Source organism: Phodopus roborovskii, unplaced genomic scaffold (assembly GCF_943737965.1).
Source record: "Phodopus roborovskii unplaced genomic scaffold, PHOROB, whole genome shotgun sequence".
NCBI classification, from domain to species: Eukaryota; Metazoa; Chordata; class Mammalia; order Rodentia; family Cricetidae; genus Phodopus; species Phodopus roborovskii.
Window position 1 is genome coordinate 22,218,906 of NW_026126480.1, and position 20,420 is coordinate 22,239,325.

The following is a 20,420-nucleotide window of genomic DNA, read 5'->3' on the forward strand; positions in this document are numbered from 1 at the left end:
ATTATTATTTGAGGCTGGAGAGAGGGCTCAGCAGTTAAAAACACTGGCTGCTCTTGTAGAGGACCCAGGTTTGATTCCCAGCACCCACATGGCAGTTCACAACTGTCTGTAACTCCCACTCTTTTCTGGCTTCTGTGTGCTCCATACAAAGAATATAGACATACATCAGGCAAAACATCCATGCACATACATTTCTTTAAAAATAAAAAAATATTGTATTATTCCCTTTTAAAACTTTATTGTGTATGTGTACCTGTGTGAATTTATGTGCCTTGTATGCTTCTAGGTGCCTCCTGAGGACACCTAGAACAGGCGTTATAGGTGGTTGTGAACTGCCTGATGTGGATGCCAGGAGCTGAAACCATGTCATCTGCAAGAGCAGGAAGTGTTCCTAATTACTAAACTATGTCTCAGCCCTTTGCTACGATTTTCAAAAGTAGTAAAATATACACAACTTAACACTTAGTAACTTAACACTTAGTACCTGTATTAGTTACTTTTCTATTGTGGTGGTAAAATACTACCACCAGGGCAACTTGTGGAGCACAGGCTTATTATTTGACATACCCTTCCATCGCCGTAGCATGCAGCAGGCTCCCATCTTGAACCATAAGCGTGAAGCAGAAGGGATGAACTGGAAACAGCACCACCTCCAGTGACACACTTCCTCCAATAAGACCATACTTCCTAAGCCTCCCCAATCAGCAACACCCACTGGAAACGAGGTTCCAAATGCCCAGGGCTATGGTGGGCATCTTAATCAAACTGCTACAGCGTCATACCTGATTTTTTTCATAACTGATTTTAAATGTGAAAGTCAGCGGCATTAAGTATGCATATGTGTTGTGCACCCATCACCATTATCAGTGTCCAAACTGTTTTCATATTGTGAAAGTGAAGCTGTGTATGTGTAAGAGGGCTCCCCACTCTCTCCCTCTGCCCTGGGATGCCACTGGATTCTCTGGCTTTATCAATTTGATTATTCTGGGCACCTGATATAAGTAGAGTTATAGTAGTGTGCCTTTTTAATAATTGCCTTGCTTTGTTTAGCATTATGTTCTCAAGGTTCTAAAACTTATAATAATATCCCCCTTAAAGGCTGAGTAACAAACCATTACATATATGTATCACATGGTACTTATCCATCTATAGAGCAATGAACCCCACAGTTGCTTCTTCTAGTTTTGGTACTGTGGATGATGATCATGGGTGTATGAACGTCTGTGAGGCCCTGCTCTCAGTCCTTTGGGGTATGTACCTATTCAAGAGAGTGTTGTTGTGTGTATGGAGGAAGTACATTTTACAGCATGCATAGTTTTACAAAATTCTTAAAAGGTCTATTCTAAAGCAGAAAATATCCTCAGGCTGATAATCCAGCCGATTTCATCTTGAAACTTAACTGGTACGAAAGAGAAAGCCACCCCAAAAGACTTTTGTAAGATCAAGTGGCTTCTGCACTATTCAGGGACATTTCAGCTAATAGGGTCCAATTGTATTCTAGGCTTGCATTTGTGTGGGTCTCTCAATCACAGGATCAAGTGTAAGAGATCCATAGTCTAACCCAGGGTTAACCCAGAACCCAGCCCAAGCAAACAAGGCTGCACTTCAGGAATGGAACAAAGAGAAGCTTCTTCAGCAAGCAGGGAAAGAACACTAGGATGCCAGATGTAACCTATTTTCCTTATCTGGCTCACAGCCTTCCTCTTCCATCCGGATGGATGTGGTGACAAAGGAAAAATATCTCCATGTCTTCCTCAGTGGAGAAAAATCAGAACATCTTGTGATGATGGTTTCCGCATTCAAGGGTAATTTGCATCCAAAGTTCTGCTCAGTCCAATTTAATTTCTTCAAAACAATGTGCTTTAAATGGACTTGCAAATCCTTGCAGTTTGTACCAGTTTCTAAAACAACCACACTTCCAAGCTGATCAATGTGGTATTGAAACTCCTCTCAACTCAATCAGCTTCACTGCAGAAAGAAAGCTAGCATTCTGCACACACAGAATAGCAGAAACTCAAGCACAGGCCTCATGCTGTGTTCTGAGAAGAAAGCAGCTGATACACAGTAATTTGGTGTTGAGGATACTTGGAGAGAATGGGTAGTGTTCTCTACAATGGAGAAAGGGCATGCGTTGGATCTGGGCTATTTTACCCTGACAAAGCTGGGAATGGTTCAGATGTGACATTGAAGACACTGTCTGGTTCGCATACTCATTAACAGTATCACCTTTCATTACTGAGTAACAACAGATAATGAGAATTAATCAAACAAAACCCCTTTTGACATAGCCCTCAAAGGTGATGTCACCAACGTTGAATAGGTGACAGCTCTGCTCTGTATGTACTGAAAATTCCCAGAAAGACATCTGCCAAACAGACGCCAGGTTTCTTTGCTTGGAACAAAGATGAAGCATGCTAACTCACTTGCAGAATGTCTTTCCCATACCTGGAGTGACTGTTCTTCAGAATCCTTTACCTAAGCATTGCTGTGTCGTCAACTTCATGGCCCAGAATTCTGCCAACATCCACCAGTCCCAAGAGGAGAATGGATAAGCAGCTCCTCCCGCCCCCCCAGCTCTGCTTTTTCCTTCCTGCCTGAGGCATCTCTTTCTAACCTGCTATATGCTCCTGCCATTTTCTTGTGTACAGATGTATATCATTGTCTCTATGGAGACAAAATGGCCAAAGCATGTTCTCCATTAAGAGTTCACATGTCCAGTTCTGAGATCCCCATATGTCTGTGTCAAAGTTAGTGTATATAAGAATCATTAGGGGAGGCTAGATGGTGGCTCATTAGGCAAAACCATGCAAGACTGACTACCTGAGTTTGATCTCTGGAACCCATGGTAGAAGGCAAGAATGGACTTCCAAAACTTGTTCTCTGATCTTCACATGTGTGCAGTGGCATGTATGTGCCCACACTCACAAATCAATCTCTCTTCCCCACTTTCTGTCACACACACACACACACACACACACACACACACACACACACACTTTAATAATAATAATAATTTTTAAATTAAATTAATGTTGCCTTTTGAAAAATAACCATGAGAGAACAAGAATTCTCATTTACTAGATCCCAGTAAACAGCTTTTTAAAAACCACCATGCCAGGTTTCCCCTCACTTTAAGAAACCACCTGCTCCCATGATCCATGATGACAGCCCAGCATTCATGCTCCAGCCCTGGGCTTAGCTTAGTCAGAGAAGGGGTTGTCTGTAAGGTGCACAAGAGTAGTGCTGCTCAGCTCCACCAAGTCTGAGAGGTACCACAAGTTTCTGTAAACAGTTTGCCAAATAATTTTCTGGAGCTAATCATTACAAGAAACCTATTCAGTCAATAAAATCCAGTCACGTTTTTGTGTGGCTCGACATAATTAAGGGCGGAAGTTCCTGTTTGGGGTGTTCCGGACGGCTGTGAACCTTGACTGACGGATTGGAAAGGTAGAAAGTTCCAGAGAAATGCCAACTTCCGCGGAGCTGTGTGAGCTGGGAAAGTAGCCAGCCTCTCCCCTCTGGCCCCAATTTTCTCATGGTAAGAGAGCTATGCTTTACCTCTCACAGGTCTTAGGAAGGTAAATGACTGAAAACACTCCCACAGGCTCGAATGACGAACCACCTTTGAGAACCAACATGAGAATTTCACAAAGGGCTCTGCCACCCCTCTGAGAACTGATATGTATTTGGAGAGTGTCCCTGGAGAGAGAGGAGTGAAGCTGTGTAAGGCACACACTGAGTCTCATGCTGCTTTCCATCCCTTTGCCAGGGGCATCGTTATTCTCACAAGCTTTAGCAGAGTCAGGAGCCACATGATGCCCTACAGGGAGAAGGGAACAGGCACAGCCAGCGTGTAGTGGCTGGGACCACAGAAATGAGGCATAGTCAGATGAGGGAGGGGAGTAAAGGAAAACTGGCAATGGGTGGTGATCCAAATTCTAGCATCTCCACTTTTCACAGAGATGGGTGTGAGGGAACTTGCCTGTAATACTAGCACTTGGAAGGCTGAGGCAAAGATGATCATCTTGAGTTCAAGGCCAGGCTGAACTACAGAGAGAGACCCTGCTTCAAGCAAGCAAGCAAGCAAGCAAGCAAGCAAGCAAACATTTTTTTGCATTACTCATTGTGACTGCATAGTTAATAGATGACTAAATTCATATAAAATCATTACGACATGAGGCTATATTTGACAGCCCCTCTGCCCGGAGTCATTTCTTTGAGCTGAGTGTTTGTTAGGACCATTATCTATACATGTCCATACAGGTGTCTGGACTCCTGGAAAACACAGAGAGCAATTTTATGTGTATATACGTGTATATATGTTCTGTGTGTATCTTTTAAAAAATAACCAAGGTCCTCTCCCATGCATGTTCAGATGCATCCATGCATCTGAAATTGTCATTTTGCACTGGCCAATGCATGTTGGGGGCTCATTGTTGCCTAGACAAATAAATATACTTTACCAGATTTAATTGCTGTAAACCTTCAGAGCTAGGGGCAACTTCTTGTTTGTGGAGTTATCTCCTAATGGGTAGGTATTTATATAGTCTCTGTTAATTTGCTGCAAGAACAGCCAGTGTCCCTCATGTGCCTCCTGGCACTGTGTTTTATTTAGTGTTTGTTAAGTGCCTTTTGTTCTGGGACCCTGGTTCACTGGATGGTGCTGCCCAGATCCAGGGTGGGTCTTCCCCCTAACTTACTCATTGGGAGCACCCCCACAGATGTGCTAAGAGGTGTGTCTTTTAGGTGATTCCAAGCCTAGTCAAGTTGACAATGATTAACCTGGACACAGGTATTTTATATACTCTACATTGTTTTGTTCCATGTAATGTCAACTCTATAAAGGTTCTGTTATCGTCTCTTTACCCAGATGAGAAGATCATGATTTACAAAACCTGTGGCAATTGTGATATGGTGTGTGGATTTTTAAAAAAGATGTATTTATTTTATATGAATGTCTGCATAAGTTTATTTGTGCCACATGTGTAGAGAAGCCCACAGAGGCCAGAAGAAGGGGTCAGATTCCTCAAAACCGTAGTTTTGGGCTTCTGATTCATCTTTTGAGTCCATATAACATACAGTTTTATATTGCTGAACGACAGATTGAAGGGATCCATTCTGAGAAATGCAGTAGTGGGTGAGTTTGTCACTGTGAAAATGTGCAGAGCATAGTCACACAGACCTAGATGGTATAGCCAACCTCACACATGTAGTCTAAAACACACACACACACACACACACACACACACACACACACACACACACACACAAAACCTATCGATGCATCGATGCTAGGGGTCATGAGAGAAAATAACACAAAATGAATTCAAGCATAAGCAAAAGCCTTGCAGTGGAGTGATACAGTAATTAGGAGATGTCTGAGCTGCTTCCTGCACAGGGTAGTGTGCTGTTCTGTAGCCAACTGTGTTTTTGTAAGTACAAGTTCGCTCTAAAACAACAACCAAGAGTGCAGTATACTAAGAACACAAAACATAAATGCAAAACAAACACAGTCATTTATTTCTGTTATTGAGTAGTAACTGCACATGTTTTGCTTATTTAGCACCGGCAGCGTGGCAAATTTGTTTACATCCACACATGACCCAGAGTGTGTGATGACATAATGGTGGCCACAGCATCCCTAGGCCACAGGAAGCATTGAGCAATTCCATTTGTTCTTATGGGACCACCACCTGATACGTGGCCTGTCCTTGGCAGGAATGTCATTATGCAGTTCGTGACTGCACATACTTCTTTTTGCATACCAGCTCTTGGCTTGAAGCCATCACAGTCTTTGTAATTTCCTAAATGATTTATAGGGGGGGCGGGGGGCAAACATTTGTTCTTTTGTCCTTGATTCTTGAAAGCAGCTCCAGAATGATGAAAATGACAGACAAGCTATTGTTTTTTTTTGGGGAGTCCTTGCAAGTACACATGAGATGGTATTATGGAAAGCCTTTAGAATGAATACTGGATGGGAGGGAAGGTTGCCAGAGGAGCCAGTCAGACTCAGAGGGCTGCAACCCTCATTCACATTCCTCAACATCCTGGGAGGGAAGAGGGGCTGAAGATTAAGTTGGCCATCAATGGCCAATGCCTTCCTCCATCATGCCTATCTATCTCATGACACTTCCACAGGACTCCCCCAAACCATCGGGTTGGAGAACTTTGGACAGAAGAATACATGGAGGTTCCCAGAAGGTGACATGGAAGCACCCCACTCCTCCTACGTTTTGCCTTGCACCTCTCCGCCTGACCCTTAGTTCAAGCCTGAGCTTGTAGCTGTCATCTGAGGTAAGGTAGGAGGCAGTCTCAGGGACTGAGCTCTCAACCTGTGATCTCTCTAAGTAGAGTGTCAGAATGATGCTGGAGTAGAAGGCGCTGCCCTGCCATCTGCTGCAGAACCGATGGCCTGCTTGGTTGGTAGGAGCCCTTTTCTCCTGCTGTCTGCTTCTGCTAAGTGAGAGGACCAGAGGGGGTGAGTTTGTTTTATCCCTTTATCCTCAATGCAAATGTAGTTGGGGTAAACTTCAGAACCCACTCTGAAATACTGCTAAATGACCATGCACATACCACCTTGATTTGTCTTTCTAGAGGGCAATGTAGCCCACCATCTCTTCCTTTCATGAGTGGGATTGTCTGTTAAGGGCCTTCTAGGCTGTCACTACACTCCTTCCTGCTGTATGGCCCCTGCACAATATAATGGTCCAATAGTGAAGATCTGACCATGGTGCCACTAAGCTCCATGATGGGAAGTATCCACCTGGCCTCATGCTCTCCACCACTCCCACATCCCGTTACTACTCTGGTGACGGATACAACACACAATCAAGGTGATTGTACAGACATGGTTAAGGTGACTGCCTTAGTTGGGGTTACTATTGCTGTAATGAAACACCATGACAAAAGCAACTTGGGAAGGAAGGGGTTTATTTCACACAGTTCCATATTAAGCTCATCATCAAAAACGGTGAGGGCAGGAGCTGATGTAGAGGCCATGGAGGGGTGCTGCTTACTGGTTTGCTCTCCATAGCTTGCTCAGCCTGCTTTCTTATAAAACCCTAGACCACCAGCCCAGAGATGGAATCACCCACAATGGGCTGGGAGCTCTGCCATCAATAACTAAGAAAATGCCACACAGGCTTGCCTACAGCCCAACTGTATGGAGACATTTTCTCAATCAAGGCTCCCTCCTCTCTGATTATTTTATCTTGTGTCAAGTTGACATAAATGTAGCCAGCATAGTGACTAATCAGGCGACCTTAATATAGAGTTTTTCTAGCTGGGTCTGCCTGGTGAAGCCAGCCTTTTATAAGCAGAATTTTCTCTCACTGCTAGCAAAGGGTGATGCCAGGATTAGATACCCAGAGGACTGGGCGATTCTGACCTGCCACCACTACTTTAAATTGGGCAGACGCTGCCTCTATAATAGGCTGAGAGAGGTTCTGATGAAGGCCACCAAAAAGATGGGGACTTCTGTGCTTCAGTGGAAGTGAAGTGGTTTCTGGAAACACATCTGAATGGGTTTGAAGTGGCTTCCCTTTCCAGCCTGAACTAACCAGCTGGAGCACCCTGCCTTTAGCTTGGGACGCTGAACAGTCAAGCCAAGCACAACCTATGACCTTCAGAACAGTGAAATCGTGTGGGCACTGCTTTCAGCTACCAAGTTCGTGGCAATCCATTTTACAACAATAAAAAAGAAAACATATACCTCCCAGGTTTCTAACCCTTCAATTAAAACTGCTATGGACTTACCAGGTCCTGACATTTAACCTTTATAGCAGTTACTTTTGAAGTTGTCACCATTTTACAGATGAGATTCGGAGATATTACATATTCTCCCTGAGGTCACAGTAAGTAAAAGCACCCAGTATAACCCTAGCACCTGCAGCATGCTTCTGATAGATTCAAAAGCACACGCTTGGCAGTGAAGACCCCCTCCTGCCCTGGCTTCTGTTAGTTCATCCTTGTCAGATACCTTTGTCACTTAACTCCTTGTAGCCCAGTGACTGCCATGCTGTCTTGATTCTTCAGTTTGCACACTGATTCCTTCTGCCTGCCCCGTGCCTTCCCCTCCCATCCCCATCTCTTTGTCCTTTGGAAATTTCAAATGGTTCTTTTTGGTCTTGCTCCAGATGGCCCCCCTGATGGGAAGGCTTTGCGACTCTCCTGACTCTCCCAGACGAGGTCTATGCCGCTGTGCAGCATCCAGGCATGTTCTCCTAATACATAGTGACTTCCCTGGTCAGAATACAGAACACCCCGTGGTGGAAATGGTCATTGAGCTTCGGCAAGCTTCTTGTAGGCCAGGAGACTTGCTCGCCATCATATCCCTTGCTACTGGCCTTAGAGCACAGTGGGAACTAAGCCAATGTTCAGGAAGGAATGGGTCCACAGACAAAAGTACTTTACAAGATTAAAGAGACATCTGGGGTCTTGAGGCAGGAGAGTGAGCTGTCAGATGTGTGCTTCCCAGGACAAGCTCAGAACAAGCCTTGCACTGAGAGGGTTTAAGAAGCCTCGTATTGCGGCTTTAGATTTGTGTTCTGACACTTCACTCAGCGTTTGCAGAGCACATCTAGATGCCAGAAACAGCAGAAACAGTCATAGGAACGGCCTGCCTACCAGACTTCCTCTGCAACGCCTTTTCTGTCAAGAAGGTTGTGGGAAATGGAGGTGAGGGTCCACAGTTCTGACCTGTGGGGAATCGAGCACCGCTCTCAAACCATTTCATATCTCTCTGTTTACGCGGACCCCACTGTGGTTGAGGAGGACTGAAAGGCTTAGGGACAGCGCTTACAAACCCGAGCTGGTCAGGTAGTGGGTTCACAACGCCCCCACTAGAAATTGTTGGGTGCCTCAGTTTCTCCGCCTGTGCAACGTGCAGAGTACAGAGGGCGCTGTCCTGAAGGACCAAGACCAAGCGCATCTGGGGGATCTGGGGAAGGAGGAAGTCAGGTTAAGGTGTTTCGAGCCAATTCTCCACGAGAGGCAACGCCGAGAGGAGGGGGGCGCAGAGCTGATGTCAGGTGAGGTGCGGACTCCAGGCCTTGTGGCAGAAAGGTCCCGGAGTCCTTTGCTCCAGTGGAGAACTGGACTCCCGACGACAGCAACTCGAGCTAGAGGCAGACCCGGTGGTGGAGCTGGGAGGGGCAAGTCTGGGAGCCGCGCCTGCGGTGCTCTCAGCCGCTGCTCAGGGCGCTGGGGGCGGGAAGAGGTGGAGCCAGGTGGGGAGGAGCAAAACCCGGAGGCCTCGGGCACCGTGGGCAGAGCCAGAGTCGCTGGAACCCGAGCCCCGGCATGCTGCCTCAGTAGAGCCCGCCGTCCGAGCCGAAAACAGCTGCTGCTGTGGGAGCCGCCGCCTGATTTCAGTGCACAGCGCGGGAGTAAGGCTAGTGGCTCCAGGGACCGGGTCACTGATTCTCCTTCAGTTCGGGAGCTGCCAGGTTGCGCGCGCTGGCCCTGCTGCCGGGGAGCGCCTAGCCGGACCTGTCCCTCGCGTCTCATTTGTACCATGGATCCTTCGGAGAAGAAAATATCAGTGTGGATTTGCCAAGAAGAGAAGCTGGTGTCCGGCCTCTCCCGCCGCACTACCTGCTCAGATGTGGTGCGGGTGCTTTTAGAGGACGGCTGCCGGCGGCGACGCAGGCAGCGGCGGGGCCAGCGACGGGGGCTGGCGGAGGACCCTTCCAGTCCGTTGGAGCTGTCCGAGCCCCCGGACGAAAACGACGAGGATGACGACGACGCGATGCCCCAGGGCATGCTATGTGGGCCCCCGCACTGCTATTGCATCGTGGAGAAGTGGCGCGGCTTTGAGCGCATCCTGCCCAACAAGACGCGGATCTTGCGCCTCTGGACCGCCTGGGGCGACGAGCAGGAGAATGTGCGCTTCGTGCTGGTGCGCAGCGAAGCGTCGCTGCCCAACGCGGGGCCCCGCAGTGCCGAGGCGCGAGTAGTGCTCAGCCGCGAGCGCCCCTGCCTGGCCCGGGGAGCCCCAGCGCGGCCCAGCCTGGCCTTGACCCAGGAGAAGCAGCGGCGGGTGGTGCGCAAGGCCTTCCGCAAGCTGGCCAAGCTCAACCGGAGACGCCAGCAGCAGCCGTCGTCGCCTTGTTCGTCCACGTCGTCGTCCACCACCTCGTCCTGTTCGTCGCCGCCTCGGACCCATGAAAGCGCGTCGGTGGAGCGCATGGAGACGCTGGTGCATTTGGTGTTGTCGCAGGACCACACTATCCGCCAACAGGTGCAGCGACTCCGGGAGCTGGACCGCGAGATCGACCGCTACGAGGCCAAGGTGCACCTGGACCGCATGCAGCGGCATGGAGTCAACTACGTGCAGGATACGTACCTGATAGGGGCTGACATCGACCTCGACGGGACGGCTCCTGGAGAGGAGCCGGAGGAGGCGACGCTGGCAGAGAAGGGGACGGAGGCGGTGGCAGCCCTGGACGGCCAGGCTCAGGCGGCCGCGCTGGAGGAGTTGGCGCGGCGTTGCGACGACCTGGTGCGGCTGCAGGAGGAGCGCGCCCAGCAGGAGGAGTTGCTGGAACGCCTGTCCTCCGAGATCCAGGAGGAGCTAAACCAGCGGTGGATGAGGCGGCGCAGTGAGGAGCTGGCTGCCCGAGAGGAGCCCCCGGAGCCCGACGGCGGTCCCGATGGCGAGCTGCTGCTGGAGCAGGAGCGGGTCAGGACGCAGCTCAGCACCAGCCTTTACATCGGGCTGAGGCTCAGCACGGACCTGGAGGCCGTCAAGGCTGACTTGAATTACAGCCAGCAGCAGAGGGACATCAAGGAGCGTGAGCTGAAGGGCCTTCTCCAGACTTTGCGCACTTTGGAGCAAACGGTGGTGAATGATGGGGCTCTCGGTTCTGGCGGACCCTCGCGGGAACCCCAGCTTCAGACCTGTGCAGAGATGTGGGTAGATCAGGCCCGGGGACTGGCTAAGAGCTGCCCCGGCAACGATGAGGACTCAGATACTGGGCTTAGCTCCATGCACAGCCAAGACTCGGACTCGGTACCCCCTGTATGCGAATCCCTTGTGTAGGAGCAGTAGGAAGTGAGCCTAGCCGCTTACAGCATGCACAGGCCCGGCCTGCTCAGGGTCATGAAGTGAGGTCCTGGGGTGAGCTTAGAGTTCCCACGGGTGGGTCTGAAGAGTGGAGAGGACACCTGCCAGGCAGCATGCTCCTCTGACTCAGGATGAGTGTGGAGGAGGGTCCTGGACAAGGAAGCCCTAAACTTCCTAAATTTCCCAGGAAAAGGCAAAGGCGTCAGGAGGTGAGAACCCCTCCCTATTTTTTAAAACACCTTAGGTAAGTTGACGAGGTCCAAGCCCATTTTCAAAACAAGAAAAACATTACGGATGCTTGAACCACTCCTCTGCATGGGAAGGACTGATGACAGCTAGAACTACAGTCTGTGGCATAAAGTGCTGGTAAAAGAAAACACTTGGAGGAAAAGGAAATTCCTTGAATGTTAATTGTGACTGGAAACGTGTTAAAACTAGCCAAAGAGGACATACTAGTGTTGGTCTCTGCCTTGCTTAACATCTTTGATAAAACCCATAGGCACCAAAACCCTGGCTGTTCACATTTCTTCAGGTTTGGGAATTACCCATCTGCTAAATCATTTGCCTTTTATTTCTGTCAAAGGCCAAACCGCATTGAAATCTAAGGCTGTGTTTCTCCCTACTAAATGCAATGTGTTAACCCCCACTCCCACCCCCTCCCGGACTCCACCCCAAACATAGCCCTTTTGAATTATAAAATCCTGGCACACATAATTCAGGGTAAAAAATGTAATGTGGCTCTTTGGGAATGTGTTTCTGCAAAGGCAGATGTGCTGTCTTCTAAGTTCATGATGCCTATTCACTGACTCAATTACAGTTAAGAAAACATAAAGGGAAGTTGCAGAATGAGGCACAGCCCCCATTGCTGTTTTGATGAACATTCTAGTGTCAACTATAACTTGAAAGAAAAGATCTTTGCATAGTGTTTAGATATTCAGTCCAGCTCTATGATTAAAATCAACCATGACCTTCATGAATTTTACCCAGATCCAAGTCCAACTTCGGTATCTTTGGTTGGAGTTAAGGCTCTGGTTCAAGTAGACTGCAAGTGCCAATTAACTTCAAGTACAAACATCAGAGTTTACTAGCTAAGGCCTCTAAAAAGGGGGGGGGGTGGAATCTGATAGGCTGCTACTGGTAAACAAATAGATTAACCATAACACAGAGTCATGGTAAAGGCACATGAAAGTGAGCTAGGAACTTGAGTTACTCTGCCTGGCTACACCCCTCCTCTTATGGCAGGGGACATATAAGGGTGACATTATCTCCTGTAGCTGGTGACAGTTCTGGGGGGTTCCTCAGTGTAATTGTTCCAGGTATTTCAACTGAAACTTATCAGTTGTAGTAAACTGTTTGGTGTTGCCAGTGAGGCATAGAAGGCTGGTACCAACTGAATTAGACAGGAGCTGGCTCCTGTTTCCACAATGGCATACAAAGATAAGTTCAGAGGCCTATGAATTTTGTAGCTTTTTCTTCCCTTTCGAGATCAGCTGTCTGCATGTCCCCAGTAGGAACAAATCCCCATTGGAGCCTTTCTTTTTCACAACTGTTCCAACCCTGCTGTTGATGTGGAATTATAACACACGTGACTGTTCTCAGATTTTAAAGTAAAATCAAAATGATAAGGCGGTTTTCTTAATTGATACTTTTTTGAAGGTTGTTCTTTAGTTTTGTCTGATGCAGAAAACATCCCACACTTGGTCCTGTGGCATCGTTCAAATGAGGAAGGGACCGGAGAAGTTCCCTGTCCTCAGATAGTCATTTGATTCTGTACACACAAAGCATAATGTCGACCTTCCTTTTGAGGCAGAAGTAAAATCCTCATTAGAGTGTGACAGATGCCACCTGTCTGAATGGTTTATGCTGGCAATGGGCTGACCTGGTGGTTTTTTAAATTATTGTGCCTTCCCCGCCCCCTGCCCTTCCTCCCAGAGTTGTAGGGGAGGTGGCTCTTGGATGTTTATTAACTCAGAAAGAACATAGAAGTTGGCAGAGCGGGACTGCCTGGCAGAAAGGAGCTGTTCTTCTTTTGACTATTATTATTTTAAACTTTGATGGGTAGCTGACGTCAGCAAATATGCCTGAAACCTGCAGAGCAAACATGCCACTCACATGAGGAAGGCCTGCGGGGTTCTGAGAACGTTCCCTGTCCTTACTGCCTGAAGATGTCTCCCTACTTAAAACGCATCTGGGGGGCTTTGCTTATAGGATAGTTCAAAGGCTAGTTCAGTCTGCTCATTTTGTTTTTTCTTTCATTCCAATCAATTCTATTCCTAAAAGGTACTTTGTGTGAACAGGAGAAAGGAGAATTGGGGATGGGAAGAGAGGCGATAGCTTCTCTTGTGAAAAGTTCTCATCACACAGCATGTGTAGCCTCAAAGTCTTACTGAGGCTGAGGGTGTTACGGTTTCCTCCATATGAATAGTTCTCATGACACTAGGGGTGGGGCAGCATTGCCAGGCACTGTCCCTGGGAGAGAGACTGCGGTTCTCTGGTTGTTTTCAGGCCTGCCAGACATCCAGCAAGCTTGTGAATCTCCACCATAAGGCTGTGCTCCAGCCAGCCTGTCTTTCTTCTGGAGCTAGGAGACCCACTGTGTGTTTGTTCCTGTGCATCCCATTCACAGCATGCTTCAAACCCAGGCCCCATATGGCCTCACTATGCTTGTTTAGCTCCTTATCTAAAATGCGGTCATTAGGCCCATGAAATGATGGCTCAGTGGGTGAAAGACCCTTGGTCCCCAGGGCCCATCTGGTGGAAAAGGAGCACTGATTCTTGCAAGTCCTCTGACCTCCACAGGTGTGCCTTGTCATGCACCTGTGCGCGCGCACACACACACACACACACACACGCAGAGGCACACACACTATAAATAAATGTAGAAAAAAGTGGTTATTATTATTATTATTTTTCTCCTTATAAAAGCTACACAGCACAATCTTGATGAAAAACCTGAAAATAGCATGAATTTTGGAAAGAAAGAAAAGCCACACCCAGTGTTGAAGGAATTTGTGTGCATTTTGAAGATTTCCTGTTTTTCTCTGTTGTTACACAAAATCATCTTGATATGATTACATGCGTACTGTGGCCCCTGTACCTTGGCCAACCATTCACGAGGAGCAGATCCCTTCAGCCAGTAAGTTCTTAGTTCCTGTGATAGTTCACGTCAGTAGCATTCTAACTATTGTAAAATAACTCTGTGCTAAGCTTCCTTGCGAGTGCATTGGCTCTAGGGACCCCACTCCCCCATGAAGATTGCCAGGAAGAGAATTCTCACATTCAAGAGCAGATGCATTTATGGCCTTCATGCTTATTGCCACATCGCTTTTCAAACAATTCATCTAACTAAAGTACATAAGAGTATTCATTTTATTCCAGATGTCATTAGATACTGGTTTTCATTCTTGTTGAAAATTAGTTTCACCAAAATTAATTTATCAATTCATGGGGCCTAGGCATCACTGTCTTAAAATATCTCTATGACACCGTGTGTCGGCTGGTAGAGGTGTTTACCTCAGTGGTAAATCTCTTGTGTAAATGTGCAGGGCCCTGGCTTTAACACAAAGCCACAACGATAACAAAAACCTTTATATAACACTAGGATGACCTGGTAGTGAGCAGGGATGTAGCTCAGTTGGAATATCTGCCTAGCAGGTAGGAGCCCTGGGTTCGATCCTCAGCATTGTGTGAAAACAGGCATAGTAGTTCATAACTATAATCCCAGCATCCAACAGGTAGAGGAGGAGGGTCAAAGTCATACACACAGTGAGTTTGAGGCCAGCCTGGGCTACATAAAACCTCGCTTAAAAAAAAAAAAAAAAAAAAAAAGAGGGTATAGTGTTTGCTTCATTTTTTTTCTTCCTTCTCTGGGCAGATTTACCTGCTAGCAATCTTGTCTCCCATCAGAATTGACTAATGATGTGAGAACAGGAGGGGCTGTCACTGCATAGGAACAGGGTGAAGAAGATAACAGAAGAACTAGAGTTCTAAAAACAAACAATTATCTTTTTCATCTGAGTCTAGCGGGACAGTGATTCTTAGAAGGTGATGTCATGAAATCATTTGTGTTTCTCTTTACACATCTCTATCGAAAATTAAACCTAAACACAATAAGCACACAGGCCAGGTTGCTAATTAACAGCTGCTAACAGTGTAGATTTGTCTGGGGTTTTCTTTCTAGATAGGATATTGTACTCGAGCTCATTCTTGAATTCTTTTTGATTTTAGTTTTTAGCTACCGTGTATCATTCAATTCTTAGATTAGTCTCCCCCTTTCACATCTATCTGTCTGTCTGTCTGTCTGTCTGTCTGTCTGTCTACCTACCTACCTACCTACCTACCTACCTACCTACCTACCTATCTATCTATCTATCTATCTATCTATCTGGGAAGGGGCACATGCCAAGGTATGAATATGAAAATCAGGACAAATTGTGGAGTCACCATGTGGGTTCTGGTATAAATCAGGTTGCCAGGCTTGGCAGCAAGTGTCTTTACCTACCTAGCCATCCTGACAGCACATTCTTAAATTCTTTTTTGTTTGTTTGTTTGTTTGTTTTTGAGACAGGATTTCTCTATGTAGCCCTGGCTATCCTGGAACTTGCCCTGTAGGTTGGCCTCTAACTCAGAGATCCGACGGCCTCTGTCTTTGGAGTGCTGGGGTGAAAGGTGTGCACCACCATTACCCAGTTTAAATTCTTGAAAGGAAGAGAAGTCTCCAGTGCAGAGATGTTTGCCCAATCTAACTCCCTACAGGAAGGGCAGAGGGCAAGCGAGGAAGCCGTTGTTGCTTCAGTTCTTCCAAGGGCCTAAATCTTAGGGTGACATGCATTTTTCCGCACTCCTCTTCTGAGGGGGACCTTCTGAACGTCTACCTTTTACAAAGAATCTGAGTTTGTCTTTCTGATCAATAGCTGACATGAGATTCCAGCTCAACTCTGACCTCAGGGCCAGTGCCCTGCTTGCTGCACACACCAGACACCTGCACAGAGAGTTCAACAGACTTGTGAGGGTAAAAAAAAAAAAAAAAAAAATCCCTCAAAAGTTCCAGCAGTGGAAAGACTTAGCCATTAACAAGGTCTTGTTCAATTGTATTGTTTCCCCCAGGGAGGTGGAATAATCTCCTGCATATCCCAGAGCTAGTAATTATCTATGAGGTAAAGATTTAGCACAAGACAGAGGTGAGAAATTCCCAATAAATATGTGAGTGGCTGTGAGAAATACAAGACCAGGCATAGTGATGCACACCTTTAATCCCACCCAGGGCTTGAGGTGGTCAGATCTCTGTGATTTTGAGGTCAGCCTGGTCTAAATAGAGAACTCCAGGACAGCCAGAGCTACATAGTGAGACCCATCTCAAAAACCACAAACAAATCAAGAAGGAGAAGAAGAAAAGGAAGGAAAGAAAGGAGAGAATTTGCACAAAAATCACATTAATTATAATGGAGGTTTTGTCCAAATGCCCCAAGGGGGTAGCTGCCCTATAGAGCAGAGCTGTGTAGTCAGCCACATGGTGCTATGGTCTCATATGGCCCGATCTAGCTTGAACTCCCTATGTGGCCAAGAGTGACTTTGAACTCCGGAACCCACTGTCTCCAGCTGAGTACTGCAAGTATAGGCATATAACACTATGCCAGCTTATATTGCAAGCAAGCACTCTACCCACTAAGCCAAACCCCAGTTCATCCAGCACCTTGTTTGCTGAGACAGTGTTTCTCTGTGTTAACAGTTCTAGCTCTTCTGGAATTTGCTTTAGAGACCAGGCTGGCCTTGAACTCTCAGAGATCCACCTGCCTCTGCCTCTGGAGTGCTGGGATTAAAGGTATGCACCACCACTGTCCAGCTCCACTAGGCACTTTTAATTGGGTCTTTACTGGTGAGCTACTGCATGCAGGAATCTTTAGAAAGAGACGAAGGGAAGAGTTCCTGTGTCCTATAATGCCTCTGTTTCCATGCACGTAAGTCTGTGCAGCTAAGGGCATCCTTGGCCATTCGGTCTCCACTGCACACGTGGATGTGAGGCCTGAAGACCACTGTCCCATCCTCTGCCTTCTTATCTGATCCTTTGCAAAGAATTCAGACACTTGCAGGTTGTCCTTGGAGCTTTTAGGATGACATCCACATCATCATCATCATTATTATTATTATTATAAAAATAAACAGGATTGAAGTTGTTGGTTCTCCATCTAATGGCCCTTTTCTCAGGCCAACATGACTCTCAGTAAAGAACGCAGAATTGAGTTGATCCCACTTCTTCATTGAGTCACACCTCAGCCCCTAGTGATGCTCAAGGGCACTCCTCTATTTTATTTCACTTTACTACATGCTCCCTGTGTCAGCTGGCATTCCATTACAATAACAAAATGCTTGGAGGAATCAACTTAAAAAGAGAAAAGGTTTATCTGGGCTCCCAGTTTTCAGGGTTTCAATTAATGATCAGTTATGGACCTCTGAAGAGACAGGAAGGTCATGGTGGAACTAACAGTTTCAATTTACGAACAAGATGTAAAAATGAGAAAGGAATAGGAAAAGACCAGAGTGCTAAAATCTCTCTTGGACATTCCCTGCATGACCCCTAACCTTGTATTAAATCTACCTTTTAAGGTCATATAAATTATATGTATATTATATATATATGCATATATATTTTTGCATCCCTAAATACATAAGTATAACCTGCTCAGTGTGTATAGTTGCTTGCATGTATGTTTTCAGGGTTGACCAACTGGCATATGCTCTTCCCCTGCTCTCTCCCCTGCTCTCAGCATTCCTCAGATCCCTGTAGTTCTTATGTGGGGCTGAGGCCTTCTTAGCTTCCCTCCCCCCGTGTTAGCATGTCTAATACACTGTCCTTTTAAAAACATTTATTTTTTATTTCTGCATCTGCATGTGTGTGCATGTGCTCATGGAGACTGGGGGAGGGCAGTGTCTGGATCCCCTGAAGCTGGGGTAGCAGGCCATGTGAGCTGCTGGTGTGTGTGCTGGGAATTGATCTCAGGCCTTCTGGAAGAGCTACTAACCACTGGCCATCTCTCCAGCTGCTTCCCCTCCCCACCCCCCACTTTTCTAGTCAACTTCACTCATGTTTGCTCTCATCTTTGTTGTCTCCTGCTTTGAGCTTTGCTTACTCCTCCTTTTCTAGACACTTACAGTAGACACAGAGACCTAGCTAAGATCTTTTTGTCCCACCACTTGTGTTTAGTGCTATGAATTTCACCCTTGGCACAGCTTTAGCTGCATCCCAGTTGCTTTCATACTCTATACTTGTTTCATTTTGGTTGTGACAAAATACCCTGATAAGGAGCAGCTTGGAGGAGAAAGGGCTTATTTTTTATTATAATACCAGATTACATCCCATCATTAAGAGGAAGTCAAGGCAGGAACTTCAATCAGCTACTCAAATCATATCCACAGTAGAGAAGGGAGACAGAATAAAGGTACACATGCTTACTCGCTTGCTTGCTCATGCTCAGCTCCATTTCCCCACTGTTAAGCAGTCCAGTCCAGGTGGATGGTGTTTTATTTTCACCTATTTCAAGGGTCCTTAACTTTACTTGTGATTTCTTCTTTGATGTATTTATTAGGAGTTTGTTGTTTAATCTCCACATATTTATGGATTTTCTAACTCTCTTTGTTATTTTTGCCCATTCTATTGTGATGAAAAGATTTTTTAAAAAAACTGATTTCAATCTCCTTAAATGTATCATCAGTCTTAGAAAATGTTCCATGTGCACTTGAGAAAATGTATATTAGACTCTTGGTGGGAATGGCATTGTGTGTGTCGATCCTGGGTAGCATTGTCTGAGCAAGGGCCCATTTCATGTCTCCAGTTGTTGTAGATGAAAGCAGTCTGTCAGACTCCTGCTGCAACTACAGAGTATTGTAGAGCTGTCCCTCACTCCTGTTTAGTCAACATTTGCTTTGCTCTTTGGCTTTCTGATACTTGGCGAACATATGCTTATAATTGCCATGTCTTGGTGCTGAATTGGTCTATTTATTAATATTTGACATTCTTCCTTGTTTTTTCTTTGTAACAGATTTTGACTTAATGTCCTTATTCTTTAGTAGTATTAAGAAAGCTACCATAGCTCTCTTTTGATTACTGTTTATTTGCCATTTATTTTTCTACTTCACATTTAGTGTGTTTTTATGTTTAAATCTAAAATGAGCTTTTCTTCTTTATTTGTTGTGATACCATTTTCATATGTTTATTTATCTAATTATTTATATGGCATTTGGATTTCCTCCTGAATATCTGTGTGAACTTCCCATCTCAGTCTCTCAAGCAAGAGGGACTGCATACCCATGTCACTATTTCTAGATAAGGACATTCTAAAATTACTGATTTTGAGCCAGACATGCGAGCACACTCCTGTCATCCCAGGACTTTTAAGGCAGAGACATGAGGTCAAGAGTTCCAGGCTAACATAGTATGCTGGCTAGTTTTATGTCAACTTGACACAAGCTAGAGTCATCTGAGAGGAGGGAGCTTCAATTAAAAAAATGCTTCCATAAGATCAGGCTGTAGGCATGCTAATAGGGCATTTTTCTTAATTAGTGATCAATGGGTGAGGGCCCAGCTCATAGTGGGTAGTGCTGCCCACGGGGAGGTGGTCTTGGGTCAATTAGAAAGCAGGCTGAGTGGGCCATGGGGAGCAGGCAGTAAAGTAAGCATCACCCCTCCACAGCCTCTGCATCAGGTTCCTGCTTGAGTTCCTACCCTAATTGCTTTTGATGATGAACTGTTATATGGAACTATGAGCAAAATAAACCCTTTCCTCCCCAAATTGCTTTTGGTCACGGTGTTTCATCATGGCAATAGTAGCTTTAACAAAGACTCCAGGGCTAATTGGAAGATCCTATCAAAAAAAAAAAAATTAAAACAGATGATTTTGTCTTTATCTAATAATTTGTACACCAGAACTTTGTTATGGGAAGTTTCTACTAGCTGCTTTCTTTCCTGCGTGTAGACCATGTTTCCTTGTCTCTTCACATGGCCCATAATTTGCTGTTGTTAAAACCAGACATTATAAACAATATAACACCCCAACCCTGGGAATCCTGTTTCTTGTTGTCTTTGATAGCTTCTTTCTGTTTGTAAACTCTGCTTGTTTAATTAGTAACTTTCTTGAATTAATCCTGTGATATATATCCTATCATGTGGCCACAGAAATCTGCATAGGTAGCCTAGTAGTTGTTAATGATAGGGCAGAGTTCCCTAAATGCTAATTCATCTCTATGTATGTGTTCAGGCTGTGTCTTCACTCTAGAGACTCAGTTTACGGAACTTCACTTTCCCCTGGCTCAGAGCCCAGAGGCAGAGTTGAGAATTTACTGCCTTCTTAGATCTTCGCTG

The 20,420-nt window shown here is 46.0% G+C and overlaps 1 protein-coding gene across 1 annotated transcript; it reads left to right on the plus strand.

Annotated features, from left to right (window-relative positions):
• The first annotated feature begins 9,474 nt into the window (after window positions 1-9,474).
• Window positions 9,475-11,779, plus strand: Rassf10 (Ras association domain family member 10). The gene has a single exon (XM_051192706.1). The coding sequence runs from the start codon at window positions 9,515-9,517 to the stop codon at window positions 11,039-11,041; it is 1,527 nt and encodes a 508-aa protein (XP_051048663.1). The 5' UTR covers window positions 9,475-9,514; the 3' UTR covers window positions 11,042-11,779.
• Window positions 11,780-20,420: the final 8,641 nt, after the last annotated feature.

What these genes read in the sequence shown, in the direction of transcription:
- Rassf10 (XM_051192706.1), top strand. Translation starts at nt 9,515, where the DNA reads ATGGATCCTTCGGAGAAGAAAATATCAGTGTGGATTTGCCAAGAAGAG.